Here is a 24740-nt window from a genome sequence, read left to right as displayed (position 1 = left end):
GAGTGTGTTTGGATATGAGAGTAGCCTATTGTGTGTTTGTGCGAGTTAGCTACACTACGTTAGTTTGTGTGTGTTGGTGTGCGTGTTTATTAAGAGTATCTTAATGCGTTTGTATCTGTGTGTGTTTGCGCATGTGGAAGTTAGTGTGTTTGTATGTGTAACCCTAAAATCTTGGTTTCCTTTCTTCGGAGGCTTTGTTGCAATTAGGATTAATTAAGGTTCAGATGTTTTCTGGCCTCTTCCTTGCTAAATGAACCGACACGGCAGGACAGGATTCATGTTCGTCTTTATTCAAAACTATTTTTTCTTCGCTTGGATTCACCTCTCTCTCTCTCTCTCTCTCTCTCTCTCTCTCTCTCTCTCTCTCTCTCTCTCTCTCTCGTGTGCATGACATGCGCAGTGACAAAAGTTCAGCATGTTAAAAAAATCTAATAAATACAATGCCCAAATTGATGATACACAAAAGAAATATTACTGAATTTCATGTAAATAAATATGCATGTGAGTTCCCCTCCGCCAAAAGTCATCAACCTATCAACAGTGAGCATGTGCACATGTGTGTGGAGTATGACGAAATCCAATTAAAGTCGAGAGAGAAAGAGAGAGAGAGAGGGAGAGAGAGAGAGAGAGAGAGAGAGAGAGAGAGAGAGCGACGCCTACTACTGACTATATGTCTTGTGCTGCGTGCGCCTGCTTAGAACACTCCAATGTCCCAAAGCATGCTGGGATAAACAGCACTGATGTAACCTGGCATTCAGCTGCAAGACATTTATAAGATATTCATAAGATATTTATTTTTTTAAATACACACGCACACTCACTTCACTCATGACTTATTTTTGGACAGGGGTTATGTTGGTGCATGCTGGGTCAAAGTGCAGTGGGATTTCCCAAGTCACCGGGGTCCGAGGTGCCACATCATTTTACGTGACTCAATATACAACGTAGAAACTTAAATTTTCATAGAAAGCCCTGGTTGCACTCATGCGTAAAAAGTGACACATCTTGATTTTCAGGCCAGTGCCTCGGCTTGTGTATTTGGGAATTTGGGTGTTCCATCGGACCGAGGATGTTTTCTTTTACCTGCCCCCTGGCGCACCTGGACTAAACTTTACATCTGCAGAAAGCAGGTCTAACTTGTGGTGCAAGTATGCAGACAGATTCTGAGCTCCGTGGATATGTGTACTACAAGCCATCATAATATAATAATATAACGTAGCAAATAAAGTCCATAGAGACAGGAGAGGCAACAAGTCCTGTCTCGGCAAGGCTACTTGTATGGTTGACATCGGCGAAAGCAGGGTGGTAAACTTCTGAAGATGATGCAGAGGAAAGTCCAGATCACTACTGGCAATGGTAGGCGTTGATAGTTGATAAGCTGCTCACTAAAAATAGCGCTAGAATAAATCTTTGTCTCGATCGTCTGCCACGCTAATTCCATTGCATTGTAATAAAAATAACAATAATCTAATGTATTTTCTAGGGCTAGGTTTCCCAATACTTTTTCCATACTCGGCGTCATCGGCCTGTTGCGTAACAACACTGGTCGGTTATGAAATGATGCCACAGCCCACAGCCATGTAGTGTACGTGACAATCACAGTTAACTGGCAGTGAGAATCAAACCTTTGGTGCTCATTGTAGTGCTGCCTCTGACACAAGAGCTGGTGGAAAGACGTTGGATCATTGCTGCGTGGTAACACGGCTCTACAATCGCACTTACTGGAACACACATTTCCCTGTGGTCATTATGTCACCACCTATTACTGATAACTTTTGCAAAATCAGCTTTTTTCTTTTACTGCCATTAATGAAGAAAATGAATGTTTGTGGTTTCAGTTGTCCATCACCCAAATGGGTCCACGACTCCATGACTGAAATTTACGCAAACTTCACACAGATCTGCCTGAGCTGAGGTTTGAATGTGGAAATTCAGAACAAACTTTGGAATAATCTTTCCTCTTTTTGCATGTTAATCTTAAAATATGTTTAGGTTCCGAATGGTTGACCTGCCCCAAAAAAAAAAAAAGTGGAAACGGCTTTAAGGAAATTGAGGTTAGATTATTCTCTGCTCGTGTCACTTTTAATAAAGCCAGTTGATAATTGAGAAAGCAAAGTGCAGCCTCTTTGTGGAGAGCCTCATCATGTACAAGTGCATTATGCAGCATTTTTAAAACTTGCATGGCTTGATTTGTCTAACTAAAGGGGTCTGCAACCCGCAGCTCTGGAGCCACATGTGGCTCTTTAGTCCCTCTCCTGTGGCTCTCTGTGATTCTCTCTCTCTAATATAAATATATATATATATATATATATATGATATAATTGTTTTTACATATGCATTTTCATTTCTTGGATAAAAAAAAATATTTAAATTAATTAATGATTAAATAAAAAAATTATAATATTTAAAAAAAAATGACAGAATCCAAATGTTTAAGTTGTCAGAAAAAGACAGACGGTATAGATGAAAATGTCTTTTAAAAAATACTTTAAAAATGTCCAAAACGGTGAACATAAAATGTCCAAAAAGGAAGCGGAAAAGCAGAAAATCTCCACAACGTTGCCCAAAAATTTTAGAAAAATATTAGAGCAAAAAAGGCAGAAAATGTATTTATAAAAAAACAATAATCAGAAAAATAAAATAATAATAATAATAATAATGATGATAATAATAAAATGTCCAAAATGAAGAAGAGAGGCAGAAAATTAACATAATGTGTCCATAAAACTGCCAAAAACGTGTTGAATTTGACAGAAAGGGAGAAAAGTCTAAAAATTTATGACAAATTAATTATTTAAAAAAAAAATACAAAAACCGATGACGGAATACAGAAAAAAATTGTTATCCCTACGTATTGGATCCTGCATATTTTTCTGTTATGGTGCAGCTCTAATTAGCTCTTGGACCCTCTGTACATTAGACTAACACTAGCACACACTTTCCTTCATCACTGTCTTCAAATGTTTAGAGGCTCCAGACAGATTTTAGGTTATTTATTTGGCCTAAAATGGCTCTTTTGACAGGAAAGGTTGCTGACCCCTGGTCTAACATCACATGCTTGGACTTCCCGTTTTGCCTCTAAAGGGCCAATGTGACGCATGCTATACAAACAACATGAAGGTCTTATAATCAATTAGTATCCAACTCAGCCCAACGTTCATCCCCTCCATGTAAAAGAGAAGCATGTGACTTTTAAAGCAGAAAACACCTATTTGCTGTCCCACTGCACGTGAAACTGAGCAAAACAGTCAGCTTCTTTTTTACTGACTTTATGAAGTACAGAATTGGATCGGGCAAAGCGTCGACCAAGCGGTTCCGTTCGTCCAGTCTCTCCTTCAATCCGTCCCGTTATTGATTATCTGACAAGGCGAAAAGCACTCCATCCTCCCTGGTTCCTTCCTCCTTCTAATCTAACAAGCAGCCTCAGCATATACATCACTGCCCTTTTTTCAAGTCACACAAGGAAACGTCTTTATTAAATTGCTTTTTGGTATGCGTCCTTGCCAAGTCTTTCCATTTCGGCGAGCACACCAGTGCCAAGAAGATCATTTCAAACTCAACCAATCAATGGTGATCAATGTAGAGGCCAATTTCTTGATGCACTTGAAGGTTCTGCGTCAGCGTTAGGGGTGAGAGTGTAAGTAGAGTGCCCTCTTGTGGCAGAAAGTGCACATGACATGCTTAAAATCAAGCAACACCATTTATTTACACTATAACTGTTCATTGTCCAGTTTAAATATAGTACGTTATTTGGTCAGTTTCGAAAACTTTCAAATAATGATTGTTGCTATCAAATTATGAACCACTAATAGCCTTTCTGAGATTCTCAAAGATGATTCAGCCATCATCAATATTTAAGAGAAAGTGAAAATGTATTATTCATGTTTTATGCCACTTATAGATTAAAAAAAAACATCTACTATCAAACATGTGAAGGCACCCTCTGACCTCATAGTGTATATGTTTAGTATGTATGACCTCCAAAGACAAAAATGTACATGTTTTTGCAGCAACCTGTACAAATGTTTCTGGAATACAGACAGTTCTTTGGACAGTTTCAAATTCCCCCATGAACGTCATCTCAACTAGGGATAGAAATCGCTCAAAATTTAACAATTGCGATTCCATTATGGTATCGCTTATTAATCTGATTTCGTATCGATTCTCATTGTGTGAGGAAATGAAAAAATACAAATGGGTTTATTTGCTTTAACTCTCCAGAGGAAGTGATATATTTGCGTTTTAAACAGTTTTTATTTTTGTGTATTGTTACATTTCACGGTGAAAGAAAGGCATACATTTGGGGGGGTTTCTATTGCTAACAAAATTTGACCCGTAGGAGAGTATGTGTGAGTTAAACACGGCGAATCTAGCACATTTCTCTCATCAAAACTATTGTATATTTAGATAATCATCCAGTAGTTATTATTCTTTAAATTACAAATATGTATTCTGCATGTTTGTAAGTCATATTTCATTTATTCAGGTTGTTTTTATTACACTTTTAATTAAGAAATAAAATTTTTTTTGAAATCTGTATGTTTAAATTTACATATCCAGTATTGTTGATTGTAGTGAAGGTGATTCGCATTTTCCAGGAAAGTGTCCGCCATCGCAGCCTTTCTAACCTATCTTTGCAATGCCCATCTATTTTAATGGAAAGTCACACAACGATAAACGTCTTATAAAAGCTTTTTCTCTTATCAACGTTACGGCCTAACTTCCATTAGGAAGCTCATAAGCCAAATGTTGACGCCAACGTTCCTTTTTTTATACGTCTTTATCTGGCTTGCTTCTTATGCTGCAAAAACACCCGATTTGCTCCCAAGGGGATCAATGAAGTGCTATTTTTAAGCAATGACGATCCGGTGACTAAGAAAAGAGGCTCACGTCAATGCTGCAAGATGGAAGATATGCTGGGGCTACTTCAATGTCTGTGCATGATAAACTACCTTAAACTTTTTGCATTTGGACTATACAATTTAAGTATATAGTGTATTATATTATATGTGAATTGGTGTATCATTTCAAACTGTTATGTTGAACTAAAGCCATAGAGAAAAAAAAATCCAATGACTGAGGTTACTTAATTGTAGCTGGTGTCTTTTAAGTCTATGTTATTTTTAGTCTATTGGATGCAATTTCACACTGCAAGGTAAACCAAGGTAAGATACTTGGATCTATAAAAGTAAAAATAGCTCTCAGAACATGATCATATAAATGCAGCCACTGCCTTTTAGATTTAGTTCAAAAGTTGAAGCCACCTGTACTCACGCACAGCCAGTTAGATTTATAGATGCCACTTTTACTTCCTCCATCTCATTCTCCTGCACTTCAAACGTTTCATGGAAAGGCCCACTGGGTGGAGGGCGGTGGGAGTGCTCCCATTGTTAATTGGACTTTTCAGCTAGACACAGAACTGAAAGCACAAAAAAAGAAGATGAGTGTCGGACAATGGGGTCTCATTGCCTCATTCACACAAAGCAGGATGCAATGGCTGAAAAGATATAGACCAGTTCGGAGCACGTGACTGGTGTGACTCTCCTCACTGCACTCACAAAAGTGACTGAAAGAGACGATCAATCATGTTGGCAGCAAATAAAACACACAGAGACAAAAGTGTTGGGACATCTTACGAGAACCAGAAAAGAAAAACTACGAGACTGCTTCCAACTTTTTTACTTTCCTATTAAGACTTTCTGCAAGATTTGTGTGTGTGTGTCTGTGATCAATTTGATCAATGTTTCCAGTCCTCAGAGATGAGAGAAGGACAGCTTTCCTTTAGAAGACTTATTGTGGCTGTGGTAGCACAGGTATCACAAAAAGTCAGTACTTGAACAGGGGTGTGTAGACATTTTATAGACACTGCATGTATGGTAGACTATACAATAGTCTTTATGCTATCCTCATTCCGAAGCTTCGAGTTATTTGGAACTGACAGCATTAAATTAAAATTACATGGGATTAAATGTTAAACATGGACAAAATACTATTGGCAAATTTCCGTTTTCATAAATTCAGAGTTAAGATAATCCTCAAGTTGATTTAACTTAGATGTTCAAGAAAGCTGGGGAACTTCCATTCTTGAAATGAAATGTTTCAATGTAAAGTGTTCTCTATTACTTGGGCACAAATATATATATATATATATATATATATATATATATACAGTATATATATTTATTAATTATTTTTATTAGGGATGTTTGTTACCACTTTTTTTTTCAGACAATACCAATACTCAACTCGAGTAGTCACCAATACCGTTACAAGGCCACTTATACTTTTGATACATAAATTAATTAATTAAAAAAAATAAAATAAAAAATAAAAAGAAAGACCCAATATTTTCCTTAAAATGACATGAAAATAATGGCATATTTCCTATTCTTCTCATTTCTAGTTCTTAATCATAACAAGCCATAAAAGGAGGCCGATTGTTACGTTTTGGTATGCTGGGAAGCAAGACGGTGAGGCAGGTGAGCTCACAAAAGAGTAAATTAATTTAATGAGAATGATAAGGCCAACAAAAAGGTGCTTGGGTTATCAAAAAAAAACACAAAATTAAAAATATTAGAAAAAAATACGATTCTGAACACACACAAAAAAAATACTGTGATATGAACTAGACTTAACTGGAAACAGCAAACAAACGGGAAAACAGGGAACAAGCTAATGAGATAACAAGAGACACCTGAACAAAACATAAGTGGCTGAGGGAGCTGATTGGATGACACGGTGGCTCAGGTTGACAAGTACAGGTGTACACAATATCAAACCTAATGAGAGTGACAGTGAAAAAAGGGAAAATATGACTAACTAAAATCCAATTAAAATCAGATCACCACCAACCGACCATGTTTGGGTCCATCCTGACTTTTGACTGATTCTTTATAACCTATCAAGAGGTGTGTCCCAATACTTTTGCTGTTCCACTGTGTGAATTTCAGACTGTACACTCAACCCCGAGGTGTGCCACACAAAAGCTCTATCCTCGGTGCTCCACATCAATGAGGGGATGAAGGCCAATTAGCATTTCACAAGTGGGCCTTTCCTCCTCCTCACCCTCCTCCTCCTCCTCCTCCTCCTCCTCACCCTCCTCTTCCACCTTCCCCGCAGTCCTCCGCTCCTGTCCTGCATGGGCCCTTGTTGTGGCCGTTGGCAGGGTGACAGTGCTCGAGTGTGCAAACTTGTGCCATTGTCCACCGGCCAGGGGGAGCCATGGAGACCCCCAATAATATGACACAGGAAAATGTTTGCTGATGGCAATTCTATGGGCTTTGTCCCACTCTTTCTCCTTCATGACGACTCGATTTAAGTCTCTAAATGTTTGACTACAAATGCAGGAGTGCTATCCAGCTCCCTTTGCTTTTGTCCCGCCGGGTTTGAATGAGTAATTCAGCCTTTGTGCGGCTCGATTGAGGGGGCAAACAGAAAGACAAGATTCTTGAGCGCTCAAGCCCCTTTCCATGGTTATGCACTCTTTAGATAGCCCCCGTCCCCTCCTCCTCCACTTCCCGCCGTAACTTGGAGATGCAAACGCAACTTTTTTTTTTAAATGTAAACATAACGTGCATCGCCGCGGTTAAAAGGCGCATACTGTATTTTTTTTTTTTGTTGACGTAATAGAATGACAAGGGAAAGGCAAACAACGCATCGCTACTAAAATGCCTTTTTTTTTTAAACCTCTACATCTCCATGACAACAATGTGCGATGGAGAAGAATTGGATAGCAGGGCGCTCGCAGGCTGATTGTGATCCATTGTAAGGGGTCTGAGGTCGCTGATTGGTTCAAGGGAAGCACCATAACTACAAGCAGTTTATATTCATTCAGCTTGGTCAAGTACCCCCAAATGCAGGCTGGAGGCTGCAGGACAGAGCCACATCCGCACACTAGAGGTGAGCATTATTACTATTATTTTATATCTATAATAGAATTAAATTGTACAGCTGTAGTATTTTTACATAAACAATGAGAAGGGCACATGTGCCTCGCAGTTCTGAGGTTCATGGTTCGAATCTCATTTGTCAATTTTCTCCAAAATTTCAAAACAAGCATGTATCATCATTGAAGATTAAAATTCAGGGGAGTCAAATTATTTTTGTCACAGGTGGATTTTCCTAGGGCTAATGTAATTGAGAAATATGAATAATCGCCTCATCATATCAAAACTCACTGAAAATTGCTTAATTTTATTTCAAAAAGAGGTTTGGCAACAAAAAAAGCTCACAATACAAAATTTTATTTTAGCAAGAAACATGAAGCACATGAATTTTTTCAGCTGGCCACATAAAATGATGGCGACAACAGGATCTGGACACCGGGCCTTGAGTTTGAAAACGGTGTTAAAATGTGTCCATAATTGTGAATGTGCCCTTTACGTTTACATACAGTCAATATTTGGGTTAAGGTCAAAATTCCAGTTTCTGAAACATTCGGGATAACCCATTTACATGCATGGGTAGACAGAGTTACTTTATATATTCCCATCTAAACTACGATGCATGGACAAGGTCATTATGCAAACAGACGTCATATCTGCTTTTAAGTTTCTATACGGTTAATAAAAGATATTAAATTAATCATTCAAATTATTCACCATACTAATAAAGTCGTCGGTTTCCTCCTTGCTCCATAAGTGTGGTTTTGTCCTTCGTCGCCGTTTTTTGCCATTTTTGTGTACCTCTGCTTGTGTATATCCGGTGGGTTGCACCAGACGTACGACTTATATAAATAAACAATGAGTGTGGCTGTATATATATATAGGAAATAACGGGAAAAAGCAGCAGAGAAATCAATGTTAGGCTTGTTTAGCAAGTGGCAACAAAAGATGGCCGCCGCGCATACAATTAGTTTCTGTGTTCAAAGACCATCCTTGCGAATACAGCGTGCACAGAACACAAACCAAAGAAAGTACTACGATATGCGTTTATATGACCAAGTATTTGGGTTAGAAAAAAGTGAGCAGTTTATTGCCTGCATGTTTTTCTTTTATGTTTTTTTAGTTTGATTTGTTTGATTAACTCTAAAAACTTTGACGCACACACGCTCACTCCCATTCACGCGTGACGTAAACATCATTTGGCTAGTCAAAATAAAACAGAAAACAAAGCGGATGTTGCTGCTTTGATTGACATTAGCATTAGCATTAGCCTTTCGGCGTTCCCACCCCGTTGTTATCGACGGCATGTAAACATAGTCAGAAGATTGACGCATGTCCCTTGTCATCTACCTGCAGATTTTTCAAAATGGACGACCATTTGTAACATGGACTGATTCAACAACCAACATTTTTACACAAAGCGCCGGATGAAATGGCAGACAGCGAGGTGAGAACGTTGCTAAATTTCGTAAACCTGGCGTCCAGCGACATCAAGGCGGCCTTGGATAAGTCGGCCCCGTGCAGACGCTCGGTGGACCACAGGAAGTACCTGCAGAAGCAGCTCAAGCGCTTCTCTCAGAAATACTCCCGAGTGCCACGATGTCACCCGCTCAGGTCCGTTCAGTGTGCCAAGCCCATTGCGGGGCTGCACGTCCCGCAGGAAAAGGCCGGCGGCAGCTGCGTGCAAACAAGCGCAGGCAAAGTGGGGGGTTCTGTGGAGCAGGTGCCCATGAGGAAACGCCAGCTCCCGGCCTCTTTCTGGGAGGAACCCAAGCTGAGCAAGCGGGAGCACTCCCACTCAGGACTGAGAAAGAGTCACGCCGCCTCGATGGAGACGCGAGAACACAGGAAGGGAGGTCAAGATGAGGACGCCAAGGTCACGCTCTCCAGAGAGGCGCTGAAATTGGAGCGGAACTCTCACCACGGCTTAAGCGTGTGCGCCTGCTGCCCGTTCCAATTCCACCAGCACCAGCAGCTTCTCCAAGGTCACATGGTGGTGCCCCGTCCAGCTCTAGGACTGTGGTGCAAGGCAGAGCCCGAGCCAATAGAACAGCCTCGTGGGCAGAAGATTCACACTCACGTGGTGGTCAAACCCATACCCACCAAGCCCGCCATCCCGTCTCCTATCTTCAGCGTGTTTGGCTTCATTTAAAAACGTAAACAAAACTAATTATGTTCATCTCCGCAATCAATAATGAGACTCTTCCTCAGGCACTTAATGGAATACTTGGCTCTATTTTTGTTCAGGACTAAAATGCACTTCTTCATTCTCTTATTCTCTGATGGCAGACAGTAAGTTGACAGGTTTCTATTTTTAGGACTTTTTAAAGGCCTCTCTTAAAAAAAATACTCAAGGTCTCTTTCATCTTATGAGAATAGCTATAAATGTGAGTTGAAATGATTTTCTTAGTCACAGTAATGTTTGATACAGCCGCTTTCATTTCTTAAATAAACAATTCCCACAAGAAGTCCCGTGGGCTTAAGTGAATTTTTATCCTTCACTGAGTTTTCCTGTAAAATTAAAATAATAATAAAGGAGATAAAGTCACATCACAGAGTTTATAAAAAGACATACAGATGAGATATATTAGGTTATTTAAAAAAAAACACACACGGACAAATATAAAAGTACTTAATGGCTGAGATGCCAAGCGAGGTTCATCTAAACGTCATCAGTCCATTACAGTGAGGTATGTGATCAGTCGTCCTGGTAGAGGTAAACTCGAGAGGGATTGCAGTCTATGTGGGCCCACTTGGCTGCGAACACTCAGTCTGCAAAGATGACGCAGCGGACGAGGTGCCACTATGGAAAGAAATATAATGATTAGTTTAAATCTGGAAATAGACGGATGGATGTGTATAAGTAGAAAGAAACACATTCGCCGCTTGCGTTGTCTGAAAAAAGTGTGCGTTAAAAAATAAATCTGCAATAGTAGAGCGCAGACCTGCGCCAAGGCAAAAATGATTCCAACTTGTCTAGCTGACTTGTTTGTGTACTAAATACATAGCAGATTGAATTTTAGTTGTGCAGGAACAGCTCCATCTGCTGGTTTTGGATGTTTATTGCACTACTTCGCCAATGCTCAGGGTAGGAATAGCGCTGCGCTGTGGCCATATTTTCCCAACGAACTTAAGGTGACTTTAACTGCATTTACTGTCACCATAAGTCACAATATCAATAGAAATAAATATCAAACAGTTTTTTTATTTGACATACAACTTCATAAAGTCTCATGGAAATCACTTGTGTATGCGTAATTCGGATAACAAGTTCAGTACGACAGCAACAAGGTGAATTGTTACACTGTGAAGGTAGAATTTATGATCTGTTGGTTCTCATTAGACTGTACAAGTGTACCTAATATTATGACCAGTCAGTGTACGTATTGTGTGTGTGTGCGCGCGTGTGTTTGATTGTTGTCTTACATGACTTCCTCTTGACAGCGACCCACTCGTGGCGGCTGTCCAGGAGTTGAGTGAGTTTGCTGCACAGCTGAACATGAGCGACATAATCCAACAGCACGTCAATGATGGGTCCGGCCCATTGGCTCATTGTTGATGTTGAAATCCATTGACAGAACTAAAAGAGAGGAACACACAAGAAAAAAAGAGAAGTTACATAAACTAAATACAGCGGTGGGAAGAAAGAAAGTAAACAAATGCTTACTTTGTGACTGTACTTTTTTTTCATGTATCTTTACTTTTTTCTAATTTTTCTAATATCTTTTTAATTTTACTCCCTACAAATGTCTGCACATTATAATGTTAGGCTTGTTATTTAAAAAAAATAATAATTTGGATAGCATGATTTAAAAAATATGTAAATAGAGAGAAGTCAACCGTGGCTGAGAGCTTGGTCGGATAAGTGATTGATATCTTGGGGACTTTTGAGGTGGAAAAATAAGAAGTCAGGGGGGGGGGGGGGGGGGGGGTTTGAAAGAAAAAAACTTTTTCTTTTTTAAAGTTTGTCAGTTCACAACATTAATATAACTATGGACCAATTTTAATAGCATAAAAATAAAAACTTGAGCCAACGCTAGCTAGCTAGCTACAGTTGGCAAAGGATTTTATGCTATCAAAATGTGTTCCATAGCTCTTAGCTAGCTAGCTCTTAAATAGCTAGCTCTTGGTTTAAAAAGAAACATTCTTTGTACCAATTTATCAAAATGTGTATTGTACATCATTTCAGAATTTAGCTAGCTAGCTCTTAGCTAAGAGCCTTGGCTCAGGTTTTTATGATATTAAAATGTGTTCCAATGCTTTTAGCTAGCTAGCTAGCTCTCGGTTTCAAAATAAGCATTCATTGCCATGTGCACGAGTATCTGTAGTGAACCCCCTCATGTCCGGAGTTCGGCATTTGCAAGTTTGCTAATTGACAGATTGTTGGGAGGGAACCTATCCTCTCTTAATGGCTGAAAAAATACCCTAATCATTGTTTTTGTGCTCAGGCCAAAATGTAAGAGGGGAAAAGTGTTTTGCCCCCACCTTGTGGCATCTATAGGTAATCACAACCCTTTTTAAGTGCATGTCAATAGCTCATGGATTGTTGCCATTTTCAGAAGAGTGTAACGTTTTTTGCTACCTATGACTAACGACATCTCACAAATGTTGTTTGTACATTGTGGCACCTGCGTTACTTCATGTGCTGGTCCATTGCAGTTCAAGGGAGACACAGTGCCAATACTTCTCATGTGGGAATGTTCTGGATGAGGGCCTCTGCCATATGGGCAGGAGAAGCAGGAAAGGGCATCACAGCCATTATCCAGAAGACACTTGAGTAGAGGCAGATTATCCACGCACAGCGCAACAACCGCAGGGAATGCCGTGGCCCAAGATGGGATTTTGGCGTTAACGTCAACCCCTCTCTGCAGCAGCAGGGACACCGTGGCCGTGCAGCTCCTCTGCACGGCCAGCAGCAGAGGACTGACGGGGTCCAGACCCGTGGCGGCACCAGCGTTCAGAAGGACCTCGGCTGTCTCGACGCTGCAGTTGGCGACGGCAAAGCAGAGGGCCGTCACGCGTCCATCGGCGTAGCGCGCCGAGCGAGCGGGAGCCAGCGTGCCGTTGACGTTGGCACCTGCCTTGAGGAGCACAGCTGCCACTTGCGGCCTGTTGTGCTCGGCTGCCAGGTGCAGAGGGCTGATCGCGCTCTGCCGAAGCCTGGTGCGACTCGTCACAGGGACAAGTAGGGACACGATCCTGAAAACAAAAGGCACAATGTTAACTGGCACACTTTAGTTCAATGATTGGCTAACTTTTTACAAGTACCATCACACACAAAAATACTTGACTCCTCTATTACCTCTACAAGTATACCAACATTAAAATATGGTGACAAAGTAGGCCTTAAGGGTTCATCAAACACTGGGAAAAGGTTTTATTCCTTAACATTGCTCCTCAATTATGTTTTTGTTACGCCCACCAGGAAGAACATACCCCCCCCCCCACACACACACACACACACAGACACACACACACTCTACGTCGTGACAATAAATAGCATAATTTGCATAATTTTGCACAAAAATGTTTTTTTTTACCAAAATGTTTACAAAAATCCTCTTCCTAAAAGTTATATGAAACAGTACTGTACTTAAAAGTTACATATAACTGATGAGTATTTATTTATTTTTTTACTGTATTTGAAGTGTATTGAAAAGTTAAAACATTTATCCCCCAAAACCTAATGTGTTGAAACTTGAAAGCTATTGTCTTTGCAGTTGGGTCAAAAAAAACAACAACAAAAAAAAACTGGTAAAAAACGGACACACTCAACTTTTTGGGTTATTTAATTAACCCAAAAATGTGGGTCAAATGAATAACACATGAAATAGCCCAAAAAAATTGGGTTGCTTTGTGGGTTATTAATTGTATTGTACCCAACATTTTTGGTTAAATAACTCAAAAATTTGGGTCGGTTATTTTTGGCCAAATTTAATTGGGTTATTCAATGAAGCCAAAAAGTTGTGTCAAACGAATAACCCCCCCCCCCCCCAAAAAAAAGAATAAAAATAAAAAATTAGGTTGCTTTGTGGATTATTAATCTGTTTAATCACTCAAAAAGTTGGGTTGGCACATTTTTGACCCAACCGTTTTTAGAATGTGTCACGTACATCGCATCAGACACTAACAATTATCTGCAGGATTCTGTTTTGTGGTTACAGCAATATCTTGCATTACTGGTTTTTGTATCATATTTATAGGCACAGTGTTTTTTCACTTGCAATGAAGAAATAAACTCACTCATGGTGTCCATGTTGCGCTGCAACATGCAGCGGAAGTAATCCTGAGTTTGACGTCTTATTCGCGTCTGCATTTTTGGACAACAACACCGCCACAATTTCCTTGTGGCCATTTTTACTGGCTTCATGCAGCGCTGACACACTGTCACAAGTCTGCATGTTCACATTGGCACCTAATAACACACAAAAAAAAACACTATTTTATAATCCATCCATCCATTTTCGGAACCGCTTATTCCTATCAGTCAATATTCAGCAATGCAACTAGTTACCTTTTCCAATGAGGTAATTCAGTGCCTTCAAGCGTCCCAGTTGAGCTGCTACAATGAGTGGTGTGATGCTGTACATGTTAGAGGGGTTAACAGTGGCCCCCGCTCCAATGAGTATGTCACACATGGCAATATTGTTCCGGGATACGGCCTCGTGAAGGGCTGTCCATCCCTGAGCACACCGCTGGTTCACGGAGGCCCCGAAGGAGAGGATGAGGCTCACCATGTCCACGTTGTCCAACCTGCAGGCTGCAGAAGAACAGTAACAGTCATACTAATATTATTGTGTATTGTTAGCCTCCCCGTGTGCCTGAATAATAACCAAAACAATAGGAACAACTCTCAAATGATGCATTGCTCTTTAACAACAACAAAAACAGAACACAGCTGGCTTTTTATTGCGCTGTGCAGCTAATATTGTGGCCAGTAAGTGTTTTATTGTCGTTGTGTGTTTGATAAATAATGGAACTGCTCTACCTATATACAAAGGGGTTTCTTTGTTCTTGCTGCTAATGTCAGGATCAGCTCCATATTCCAGTAGACACTTCGCACTTGACAAATGTTCACCAGACACAGCAAGCAGCAAGCCCGTCTGTTCCTGCAGGGTGCGTTTGTCTGCACAACTTGGATATGCTGGAACGGGAAACAACACACAAACCAGTTGAGGGATACATTTGTGAACCAAACATGGCCATTTAAATATATTTGCACGATAGCTGATACCTTTCAGTAAGGTCCTCAAGCACTCAGGCTGTCCACTGAAGGCTGCATGATGCAAAGGGATCCAGCCTTCTTTGTTCTCCCACATTAGGTTGTGAGGAGAAGATGCTGCCTGCTTTTTAACAGCCTCCACATCCCCCATTTGGATGGCCAGGACCACTGGGTCAACATCCCTTGGAAGAGAAAGAAGAAACCACTTAGTCATAGTCATATATAGAATAAAATAGGGCAGAGGACACAGCACCCACAATAGTGTTACAAATTACAATCACACCAACATCCATCATATAAGACTGATCATATATATATATATATATATATATATATATATATATATATATATATATATATATAGATAGAGAGAGAGAGAGAGAGAGAGAGAGAGAGAGAGAGAGAGAGAGAGAGAGAGAGAGAGAGAGAGAATAGAAAAAAGGCGTTTGGGGTAGATGCCACGGATTTCCGACTTCCGTGTTTTACACATCAGCGCCGTTTCCGGCCACTGCTGGCGTTCCAACATTCGTACCCCCACCCCTGCGCCCCCCAACCACGCGCTCCAGTTCATCGGCGGGAGGGTATCTGAAATGCTTCGGACATTGAGTCAGACACTACACACTTGCAGCCTCGCACCCGTCGACGGGAACGCGCAACAGAGGGGCACAAAGGCAAGTACTGGGACGCGGCCCACACATCGCAAACTGGAAACGGAAACAAAGTTGATGGGTGAAAACCCGGAAGTCCTCCGTGGCATATAGTCTATTACGACCACATATATCCAGTATAGATATATTTTATTAACAAAAAATTGTTTTTTAATTTTTGTTTTGATTAACTATAATAACCTTGATCTGCGGCCCTGATTATTACAACTACTATGATGATGATGATGATGATTATATAAATAAAGATGACTTGATTTACTACTAATAATAATAATAAAAATAATCATCATCATCATTATTATTATTATTATTATTATTATTATACACAATAAATGTCACCAGAATTAATGGCAATATCCCTGTAGGCTTGCAGACTCATCAAAAGAACGACAAAAAACAAAACGGTCGTTATTATTGTCAAACCAGTTAAAAACAGGGACATAAAAAAAAACTCCTTGGCGCAAGTAATGAGAACGATTGCAGTATTTTAAAAACGGTACGTTCCTTTTCGGTAGTATTGTAAATCTTATTCACACAATGGCAGCCATATAAACGCACAACATAAACACACAAGAGACTCACTCAGCGTGTGACGTCACGTTAATTCCCCAGCTGTCTCCACGCAGTCTCGACGTTACCTCATCATTATCATCATCATCATCATCATTATCAATAGATGGCTTAGTTCGGCCGTGACGAAACTGGGCTAAATATTGGTAATAGCTGAATTTGGTCATCGTGGCTGTAGGGCGCCGGTGGTGACAGCTGAGTTGTCACACACGACACGCAGTCGCACGAGCGAGCACGGCGGTGGGCAGGCTGAAAGGCAGCAGGCGTGGGGGGGATCAGCTGTGGCCGCTCGGATTATTTTAGGATCTTATTGTGAGGCATGCTTCATCCTTATATGTCAGGACACTCACGCGTCCTCTGATAACGTGAACCCTGCCCTGAACACAACACAGACTTGTCTGCCTTGCCATCATTTGCCTTCGTTATTTGCATGCGTCCTTTGCTATTTAAACGCTCTGATTAAAACGGGTTAAAACAAGATAGGCCTACTGTATTCGTAACCATAAACTCAATTCATGATGATTGACACGTTTCAAGGAAATAACTTAATAAAAAATTTATTACGGGTGCACTGTTCTCGTACTTGTAAAAAATATTCTGTCTAGAAATGTAAACAGATAATGACACTTACGCTAAATATGTTCAACGTTCTTCTTCATCTTTTATTTCATCTTCTATGAACTCCTGTTACATCGTGCCCCCTAGTGTACACACTGAGAAACCTAAGTGAAATGATTGGTGATTAAGCCAAATCTCACATAAGATGTTGTTGTTTTTTAATATGATTTTTTGTTTCGTTCTGTATTAAGTCTTTAATAATTTCAGTAAAAGAAATAGTGCTGCTGAGTACAGTAATTAGCCTTGAACTTAAAGCTACTGAACGTACAATATTCCATTTCGAATGGCTACTGCCACCTGCTGACCAAAAATGAAACTGCACATACCATTCTTCACATACACACCACGCACATTACGTCACATCCGCAAACAGCTACTTCCACCTTCTGACCAAAAATGAAACTGCACATACCGTTCTTCACATACACACCACGCACATTACGTCACATCCGCAAACAGCTCCTGCCACCTGCTGACCAAAAATGAAACTGCACATACCGTTCTTCACATACACACCACGCATATTACGTCACATCCGCAAACAGGGTGCGAGAAATTCTAAACCGAATCCAGTCTGAAAACTATTGGCCAGAGGCTTGCAGGAGTACCCATTGTGAACAGCTAAGGTCTTAATCTACTAATTAAAAGGCATTTAACTCATAAATGGTCAAATAAAAAGCTTATCGCAAAGTTATTTTTTTTTTGGGGGGGGGGGGTTCAATATTGCAACTTTAAGTTCATTTAAGTGGAATCAAAAGAACAAACATACTTTCTACAAAACCACAACAGAAGTCATCACTTCATTTTTGCTGGCTCCTCAAAAGAGGAAATGTCATCTTGATCAGGGCTATGAAAAACACGTCTGCCCCTGGTATAACCTTTTTTCCGCCTGTTATCTGGTGCGGTGTTTGTATTCTTACAGCAAACCCATGTGACCGTGCATACGACCTGGAAAATATATATAGTACGTATGGTAGTACCTGTATGTGTTTAACATTACTGAATATGGGCGGTCTTCCATGTTACCTCAACATCAAACATGAAATCAGCAATCCTGTAGATATGATTTTTTTTTGTGTGCTTTGGCCAACCTTATAGTCATCCATGGACAAAAAGAACATTTAATCCTACAAGTATTGCTTGTTTGCACAAAGATTATCTTGGAGCAGCACGCCAACAAGTATGTTGTCTCAATGAAGAAATAGTTGACATGTTAAAGTTAAAGTGTCACATCACGCACAGGATTGGTCTCTTTTTTTTTCAACTTTGTGGCTTTACAATTTGCATTTTTGTCAATGTCATGATGTAAAGGAAACATGTTAGTGTTCCTAATAAGATAAAGAGTACCAGCCATCCATTTTCTCTAGTACTTGTCCTTATTGGGTGAAGAGTGAGCTGGATTTGGCAGTATGTTGACAACAACAACAAAAAACAGTCCACGCTGATGACTTAACGATAGTGACAAGGAAGCAGAATACATCATGACAACTTAGTAGTGCACAGCGATCATTGCCAAACATTGCTCACCTGTGTACAGTGTTGCTTGATGCATGGCAAGTATCGCCAGCCAACCTGTTTTTGGCATCCACGTCCAGCCTCTGATAAAGAGACCCACATCTGTTGACTGCAATCATCCCAAAAGTCCAGTCATATATCCACTGTGTCGTGATGTTTTTCCCACAGACTCCGACGTAGCTGTTGATCCGGAACGCAGAATGAGAAGTGCAAAAACACTAGCATGACGCGTCAATAAAACATTTAGTATAATATCCAGAGGCCCATTTGAGGAGATTGTGCATTCTCTCTCTATAAATCAGGCTACACTAACATGAAAGCTCTGCAATGTGCTGTGGTTGACATCAGAGAGCAGCTCAGGCGATGAAGACAGATACCTTTTAAGGATATGTTGAACTGACTTTGCTGCCATTTGCAGCTCCACTGGGAAAGCTGATGGGAAGTTATGTCTTGGTCAAGTTAATTGCATTGTAAAATGTTGTAGCAGGAGTTTGACGCTTGACATTAAAGCGCCGATTAGAAAACATACAAACACAGAACACATACTGTATCTGTAGAGTTTGTGTGTGTGTGTGTGTGGGGTTGGGGGGGTCCAAATACATGTACAGTACTGTATGACCAAATATAATATTACATCATATACATACAAGGTTTTAACTCACCCGAGAGCCAGAGATCACTGAATCAATATCAAAGAGTTCTCGTGATGAATCAGCGCTCGTCACGTACATTCGGGTTTCACAATCATGTCTGCAGAAGTGTTTGTGAAATATGTTTCCTGTGACAAAACTGGAGGTGGCGTCTGCTTGTTGTGCGACACAAACAAGTCCTTCAAGCGTGTCTGTTTGCAGCCAGAGGAACTGGACCAGACTCACTGTTAGCAAATGTATGTGGAGCACCACATCATTGCTCAACCGGGATAAGCTTGACTTGTTGACATGGTTGTGTCACTTCTTTTAACCGCAAGTATATTTGTATATGTCAAAAGCACAATGGTTTTCATTGTGTGACAAACCTAATTTCTATATGAAACGAATAATTTTAACTGAGATTGATGCAATTTTTCTGATTTTTTTTGTTTAAAGTATTGTTTGTAAAAGTGTTTCTTTACACTATTATGTTCTGTGCCCCCAACAGCCTAGATTCAGATTAATATTTTATTTGTGGAACATGAAATAAGCAGAATTTTTTTTTTTTTATCAATCTCAGGGGGCGGCCATTTTGCCCTGTACTGCTCACTTCTCACTGTCGAGTGAAAATGACATCACTGCCTCAGAGCTAAGCTTGTGAATGTCACATGACATGACCAAAACTGGAAAACAGGCAAACCTTCGTGATGGTCAGTACCCTGAGGCCCCAGAAACTGTGATTTCATTTTAGTCGACAACATGTTTTATATTCTACAAGAAGAAAAATAGAAACAGTGCATTTGTATGGTGAAGCTATCCGACATTGTGGATTGCTCTGACAGCTCTATTTTGCAGTAAAAACAGAGTCTGTAATGAATTCTTTGTAGGTTTCCCCAAACCTCTGAACAATAGTTTAAATATGGTAACACTAACGAAATGCAAAGCATGTGCAAAGATTTCTGCTTGAGAAAAATGTTTCACCCTAACCAGAATAGGATCAATTTTTGACAGTTTAGATTTGACAGTCAATAATTAGTACTTTTGGTTGTTTACCTTAACAGTTCCAAATACCACAGGTTTAGTCTTATTTAAGTTTATTGATAACTTGTTTTCATCAAACCATATTTTTTACTTATTTTTTATTCTGATCTTATTTTCTCTAAAATATGTTGCACTTTCTCACAAAAAAATATTTGTATCTTTTGCAAACAAACATTTTTCAATAAGTGGGAAACTTTACAATCATTAAGCAATTTTCGTCATTATACTGACCCCTAGAGGACGCCACACACAATGTCCAAACATTTTGACATTGTATGTGGAGCACCCAATGGGTCATTTAAAAAATATATAAATAACATTACAATAAAAAATTCATTGTGAGGAAATGAATGCATATCTTTTAAGTATACCTTTGCAAGAGCATTAAAATCATCAGTAAATCTTTACAATAATTATGTAAATGTACAATGTTGCAAAACCTTTTGTAATGTATTCATATTAAAATAAATATTTAACATTCCTATTCTAAAATAATAATGCAAGGGCAGCAAAAATCTGTGATTGTGTTTTTTCAGTTTTGGTTTTATTTAACGGCTAATTCAAAGCTGTTTCTTACTGCGCATTGCACAAAATATACTGTAAAATAAATAAAGAAAGAAAGAAAGAAAGTCGCATGTTTATTCGTTCAGTGAGTGAGAAATCCACCTTGAGGACTGGCTTCCTGAGACCCGAATGCAACCTTCCGGAAGTCATTTGCATCCCGGTGCGACAAACGGCACCGCCTCTTGTGGACGTTGCTATGACAACTGAGAACCGATCCGAACACATTCCCTTTAACTGGCGTGTGATCTCCGAGCAACCAGGCGTCAAGTCCAGAAAAAAAAAACATCCGGAACGTTCCCTGTCCGTGATCGTTCGAACGTGGACAACACTTGTTTACTTGTCATCAACATGACGACCACTTCGCTTCCTTTCCTGGCTGACCACGAGCGACTGAAGCTCAGAGTAGAGAAGAAGACGAGGAACATTTTTATTACTCAGCCCGATGACTGCAGGTAGGCCTGCTCTTTTCTGCATTCAAATCCCACTCAACTCACTTTTGACTAAATTATGTATAATGTTTCCCTTCTCAGGAACAAAGAAGAGAATGTGAATTACATCCCAGTTGTAACTGAGGTGAGAGGAACTTTAAAGGAATTGAAACACCTTAATCGAGCCTCAAAACAAAAAAATAGAAGTGTTTTTAATGGGGGGGGGGGGGGGAGCACGCTGAATTTTATAATCAAAATATTTTTTCACACTTTCTCCATCAATGCAAATTATACTGCTCATTCTGGTGTGCTCACCTTGACCACCTGGGGGCAGTATTATGACAAGCATTTCATAGTAAGTGGATGTAAATATTAATGGTTTTATATATAGCCTCCAAGCAGGATCCTTAAGATTGGCGTGAACACATTACAAAGGACTCTGGTTCTGAAAAAACAAGCCGAGCTGGATGAGGTGAACAGCATTCTCACACTCAAGAGAGAAGAGTTTAAACGAAACGTGGAGGAGCTGGCTCAAAGGAAGACTGAGCTGCAAATAAAACATCAGGAGGTACAGTACGTGTATTATGTTAGACATTCTACTATGTTGTGTGACATGCACATGCATCTTCCCACAGACAAAAGAGAAAGTGCTTCAATTTGAAAAGCTTGTGAGTGACAATGAAGTGAGGCGCAATCAAGCTGCGCAGCAGTACAAGGCAGTGCAGGAGCACAACCTGATGAAGCAGCGCGAGCTGGAGGAGCTGACAAAACAACTGCAACTACTTCGAGCCAGGTGAGAGCCGCCACCTTTATGTGATGCTCAATCACAACTCCAGTGACATATTTGCTTATTTTAATTGGCAGGCGGCTCGTTTTAAAGGAGAGATTATCCAAATACAAAATCTACGAGGACTTTTTGATGAAAACGTTGGAGTATCTCCCAAAAAGTATGTGGACATTTATTGTTATGACTCTGATGACGACGTCATTGATTGGTCGGCTTCATCTGCACTACCATTACCTTAGCATCAACTACCAAAAAAAATCCATAGTTGTTCAACCCCTCTGAGAACTATATTATTTACTATACTATTTTTACTATATTGATTATTTTATTCATTATATTTATTAATTCTAGGGGTGTCAGACAATTTTTTTTAAAAATCTGAATTAATCGCATGACTTCAATAGTTAACTCAAGATTAATTGCAAATTTTATATATGTTATGAATGTACAATAAAAAGTTTTCATACTCTTGTTGACATAAATATTGGAAAATGTAAACTAATAGAAATATGGCTGCATCTTTTTTCATTGATACAGTAATTTCATAATAATTCATAAAATTTAGTTAAAATTAAACAGATGTACTGTACTGTAAAAAGACAAGTGCTATTGATTTGTGTTAGGGTCATTTTTCTGCCACTAGATGACATAATTGCATTTATAAGACATTGGTAACAGCTCAGTGCATTTTTTTGTTCATATTAGGAACTGTCTAATCTTTAACATGAAAAAACTTGTGAAATTCTGCCCACTTAATACAAATACAACTTGACCCGAGTCTCCAAAAATATATGCATTATTATTCAATTTAATTTTGACGTGGACGTGTCTGCTGCGTTGCGACTGGAGTTTCCCCAGTACAGGCTTTAAAAGTAAGGGGCGGTCATTAATCGCGCGTTACAAAAATTTGTGGCGTTAAAGGAACTTTAAAGGAACTCAAAATTACCAAACTAATTTTGACACCCCTAATTAATTCCTTTTATTCCAACCTCAAGGTGATACAGACAAATAACTGCCATGTGTAAATTGGCTCCTTCAACAATGACAAAGAAAGAAAATCACTGTACTCAAGAAATGATTTTACTCGACCAAATGTTGTGAAGCACGGCGCTAACTCTGCTACTTTAAGGTCACCTTGAGACCGACTCAGAATGTGCAGCCATGCCCATCATCCGGCGCCATGAGACGATGTGCTTCACTCACCAGCAGCTGTTGCGGCGTTTGGGCCGTGTGGAGGAGGAGGTGGAGCGAGGCAGGCGACAGCTGCACGCCATGAAGCAAGGACACAGCTTGCACAAATTGGTAAGGTTTGACGAGAGATATTAAACAATATTTCCTGCATCAATTCATACACATGCGAGGTTGACTTGACCTGAATTGTTACCTTTTTGCTTAGATGGCCAGTAAAGAGCTTTATGAACTTCAGAGGGAGTTGGAGAGCTTTAAAGAGAAGAACAAACAGGCAGAGGACAAACTGATGAAGGAGCAGGGACAGTCCAGAAAAAAGGTGTTCTCACTCACGTGCACCCGGCGTAGAAACTGATGCATCTTCATTTTTATGCCGGGGCTAGTCGAGTTTGATGGATTTGGTCCTGGTGCAGGCAGACAGATTCTGACATGTGATGATGGATGCCATTGTATTTCATTCTTAAATATGATGTCAGCGTGCATCAAACCATCTGAGCTATTGTTGAAATCAATTCAGTGAAAGCATCATGATTATTATTATTATTATTATTATTAGCGCATTTATTATATTTTTAAAATCGGGCAGTGTCTAAGTGCCCACTTCGCAGCAGCCAATTAGAAAACAGGTGAGCCGTTTTTGCTCGTTACCCGAGCCCGGAGCAGCTGTGATGTCATTGTCTGTCGATAGCAAGCCAGAAAATAACATAAAATTCAGTGTGGGATTATGAATCATGTCATCATCTCTCAGGCTGAAGATGTGGGAAGCTTATTTTTGGCCATCAGCAACCTTGCAGAGCAGTGCTACCTGCCAGCGTACGGAACCCTGGAAAACATGAGCGCATCCTTAATGATGGACATGGTGAAGGTAAGAAATGACTTGGATCGCTTTAACTTGGGTCCTAATTAAACAATGACTGTTTTTCAGGAGTACCTCGTGGACAAGGCAGATACAGAGAAGAGGGCGAGGAAACTGATGGTGTGTGGTTCCCAAACCACGAGTAAAACAGCCTTGACTGACATGAAAGCGAAGGCCTCCATGAGCAGCTTTGGCAGTAAAAGTCAACTTAAAAGTCAGAGTTAAGTCAGTAGGACAAGTGATCAGTCTAGTTGAACATTTGAATTGCCCCAGTACACCTTTTACATAGTGCCCCCTAGTGTTTACACTGAGACACCACAATAAATGAAATGCCTTGTGTTACTTACAGCCAACATTTAAATACAATGTGTGACAAGATTATCATTTCAGAAATCATGCAGTTGAATGTTAAAATGTTGGTAATGAAAAGTTGATATATGAAGTGAAATCTATTATTATTCACTTAAATATGTGTTTGTGAATTGAGGCTGTTGTATAAAAGCACATTTTGTACTATATTGCCATTGCTTTCATTTTTTATTTAAATAAAAAAAACATTGTGTATTTTGCAAAGCATGATAATTCTGCTGTTTGTGTCTATGGACTATATGCCACGGAGGAGGTCAAAATTCAAAAAACAATTTTGTTAACGAAATAAAATAAAAACGAAAATGCTTTCTACAATGACAACTAACTGAAACTACATTTTATGTTTACAAAACTAACAATAATTATGGTAAAAATGTCCATCGTTTGAGTCTTTGGTAATTA

The 24740-nt window shown here is 39.7% G+C and overlaps 3 protein-coding genes across 5 annotated transcripts; 2 read left to right on the top strand and 1 right to left on the bottom strand.

The window, feature by feature from the left end:
* Positions 1 to 7532: 7532 nt before the first annotated feature.
* Positions 7533 to 10352, top strand: LOC144042219 (protein FAM181A-like). The gene is made up of 2 exons (XM_077555396.1): positions 7533 to 7899; positions 9240 to 10352. Exon 2 carries the CDS (start codon positions 9316 to 9318, stop codon positions 10033 to 10035), a length of 720 nt encoding a protein of 239 aa, XP_077411522.1. The 5' UTR covers positions 7533 to 7899; positions 9240 to 9315; the 3' UTR covers positions 10036 to 10352.
* Positions 10353 to 10428: 76 nt separating this feature from the next.
* On the bottom strand, positions 10429 to 19257 carry LOC144042183 (ankyrin repeat and SOCS box protein 2-like). Of its 3 annotated transcripts, XM_077555394.1 has the most exons (9): positions 19139 to 19257; positions 18489 to 18656; positions 15118 to 15287; positions 14872 to 15027; positions 14398 to 14643; positions 14127 to 14298; positions 12512 to 13082; positions 11310 to 11463; positions 10429 to 10686 (listed from the first exon to the last, which is right to left on the bottom strand). In XM_077555394.1, exons 2-9 carry the CDS (start codon positions 18593 to 18595, stop codon positions 10556 to 10558), a joined length of 1707 nt encoding a protein of 568 aa, XP_077411520.1. In that variant the 5' UTR covers positions 18596 to 18656; positions 19139 to 19257; the 3' UTR covers positions 10429 to 10555. The 3 variants fall into 3 exon arrangements, with proteins under 3 accessions (XP_077411520.1, XP_077411521.1, XP_077411519.1); XM_077555395.1 differs by lacking the exons at positions 18489 to 18656; positions 19139 to 19257 and adding an exon at positions 16975 to 17030; XM_077555393.1 differs by lacking the exons at positions 18489 to 18656; positions 19139 to 19257 and adding an exon at positions 16356 to 16951.
* Positions 19258 to 20936: 1679 nt separating this feature from the next.
* Positions 20937 to 24545, top strand: ccdc197 (coiled-coil domain containing 197). Its single transcript, XM_077578300.1, has 9 exons — positions 20937 to 21162; positions 21241 to 21283; positions 21530 to 21706; positions 21774 to 21931; positions 22003 to 22085; positions 23055 to 23227; positions 23322 to 23432; positions 23862 to 23978; positions 24039 to 24545. Exons 1-9 carry the CDS (start codon positions 21059 to 21061, stop codon positions 24192 to 24194), a joined length of 1122 nt encoding a protein of 373 aa, XP_077434426.1. The 5' UTR covers positions 20937 to 21058; the 3' UTR covers positions 24195 to 24545.
* The last annotated feature ends 195 nt before the right edge of the window (positions 24546 to 24740 follow it).

Source organism: Vanacampus margaritifer, chromosome 1 (assembly GCF_051991255.1).
Source record: "Vanacampus margaritifer isolate UIUO_Vmar chromosome 1, RoL_Vmar_1.0, whole genome shotgun sequence".
Lineage (NCBI taxonomy): Eukaryota > Metazoa > Chordata > Actinopteri > Syngnathiformes > Syngnathidae > Vanacampus > Vanacampus margaritifer.
Note: the sequence above shows the minus strand (reverse complement) of the source record. Positions and strands in the feature narration are given on the sequence as shown.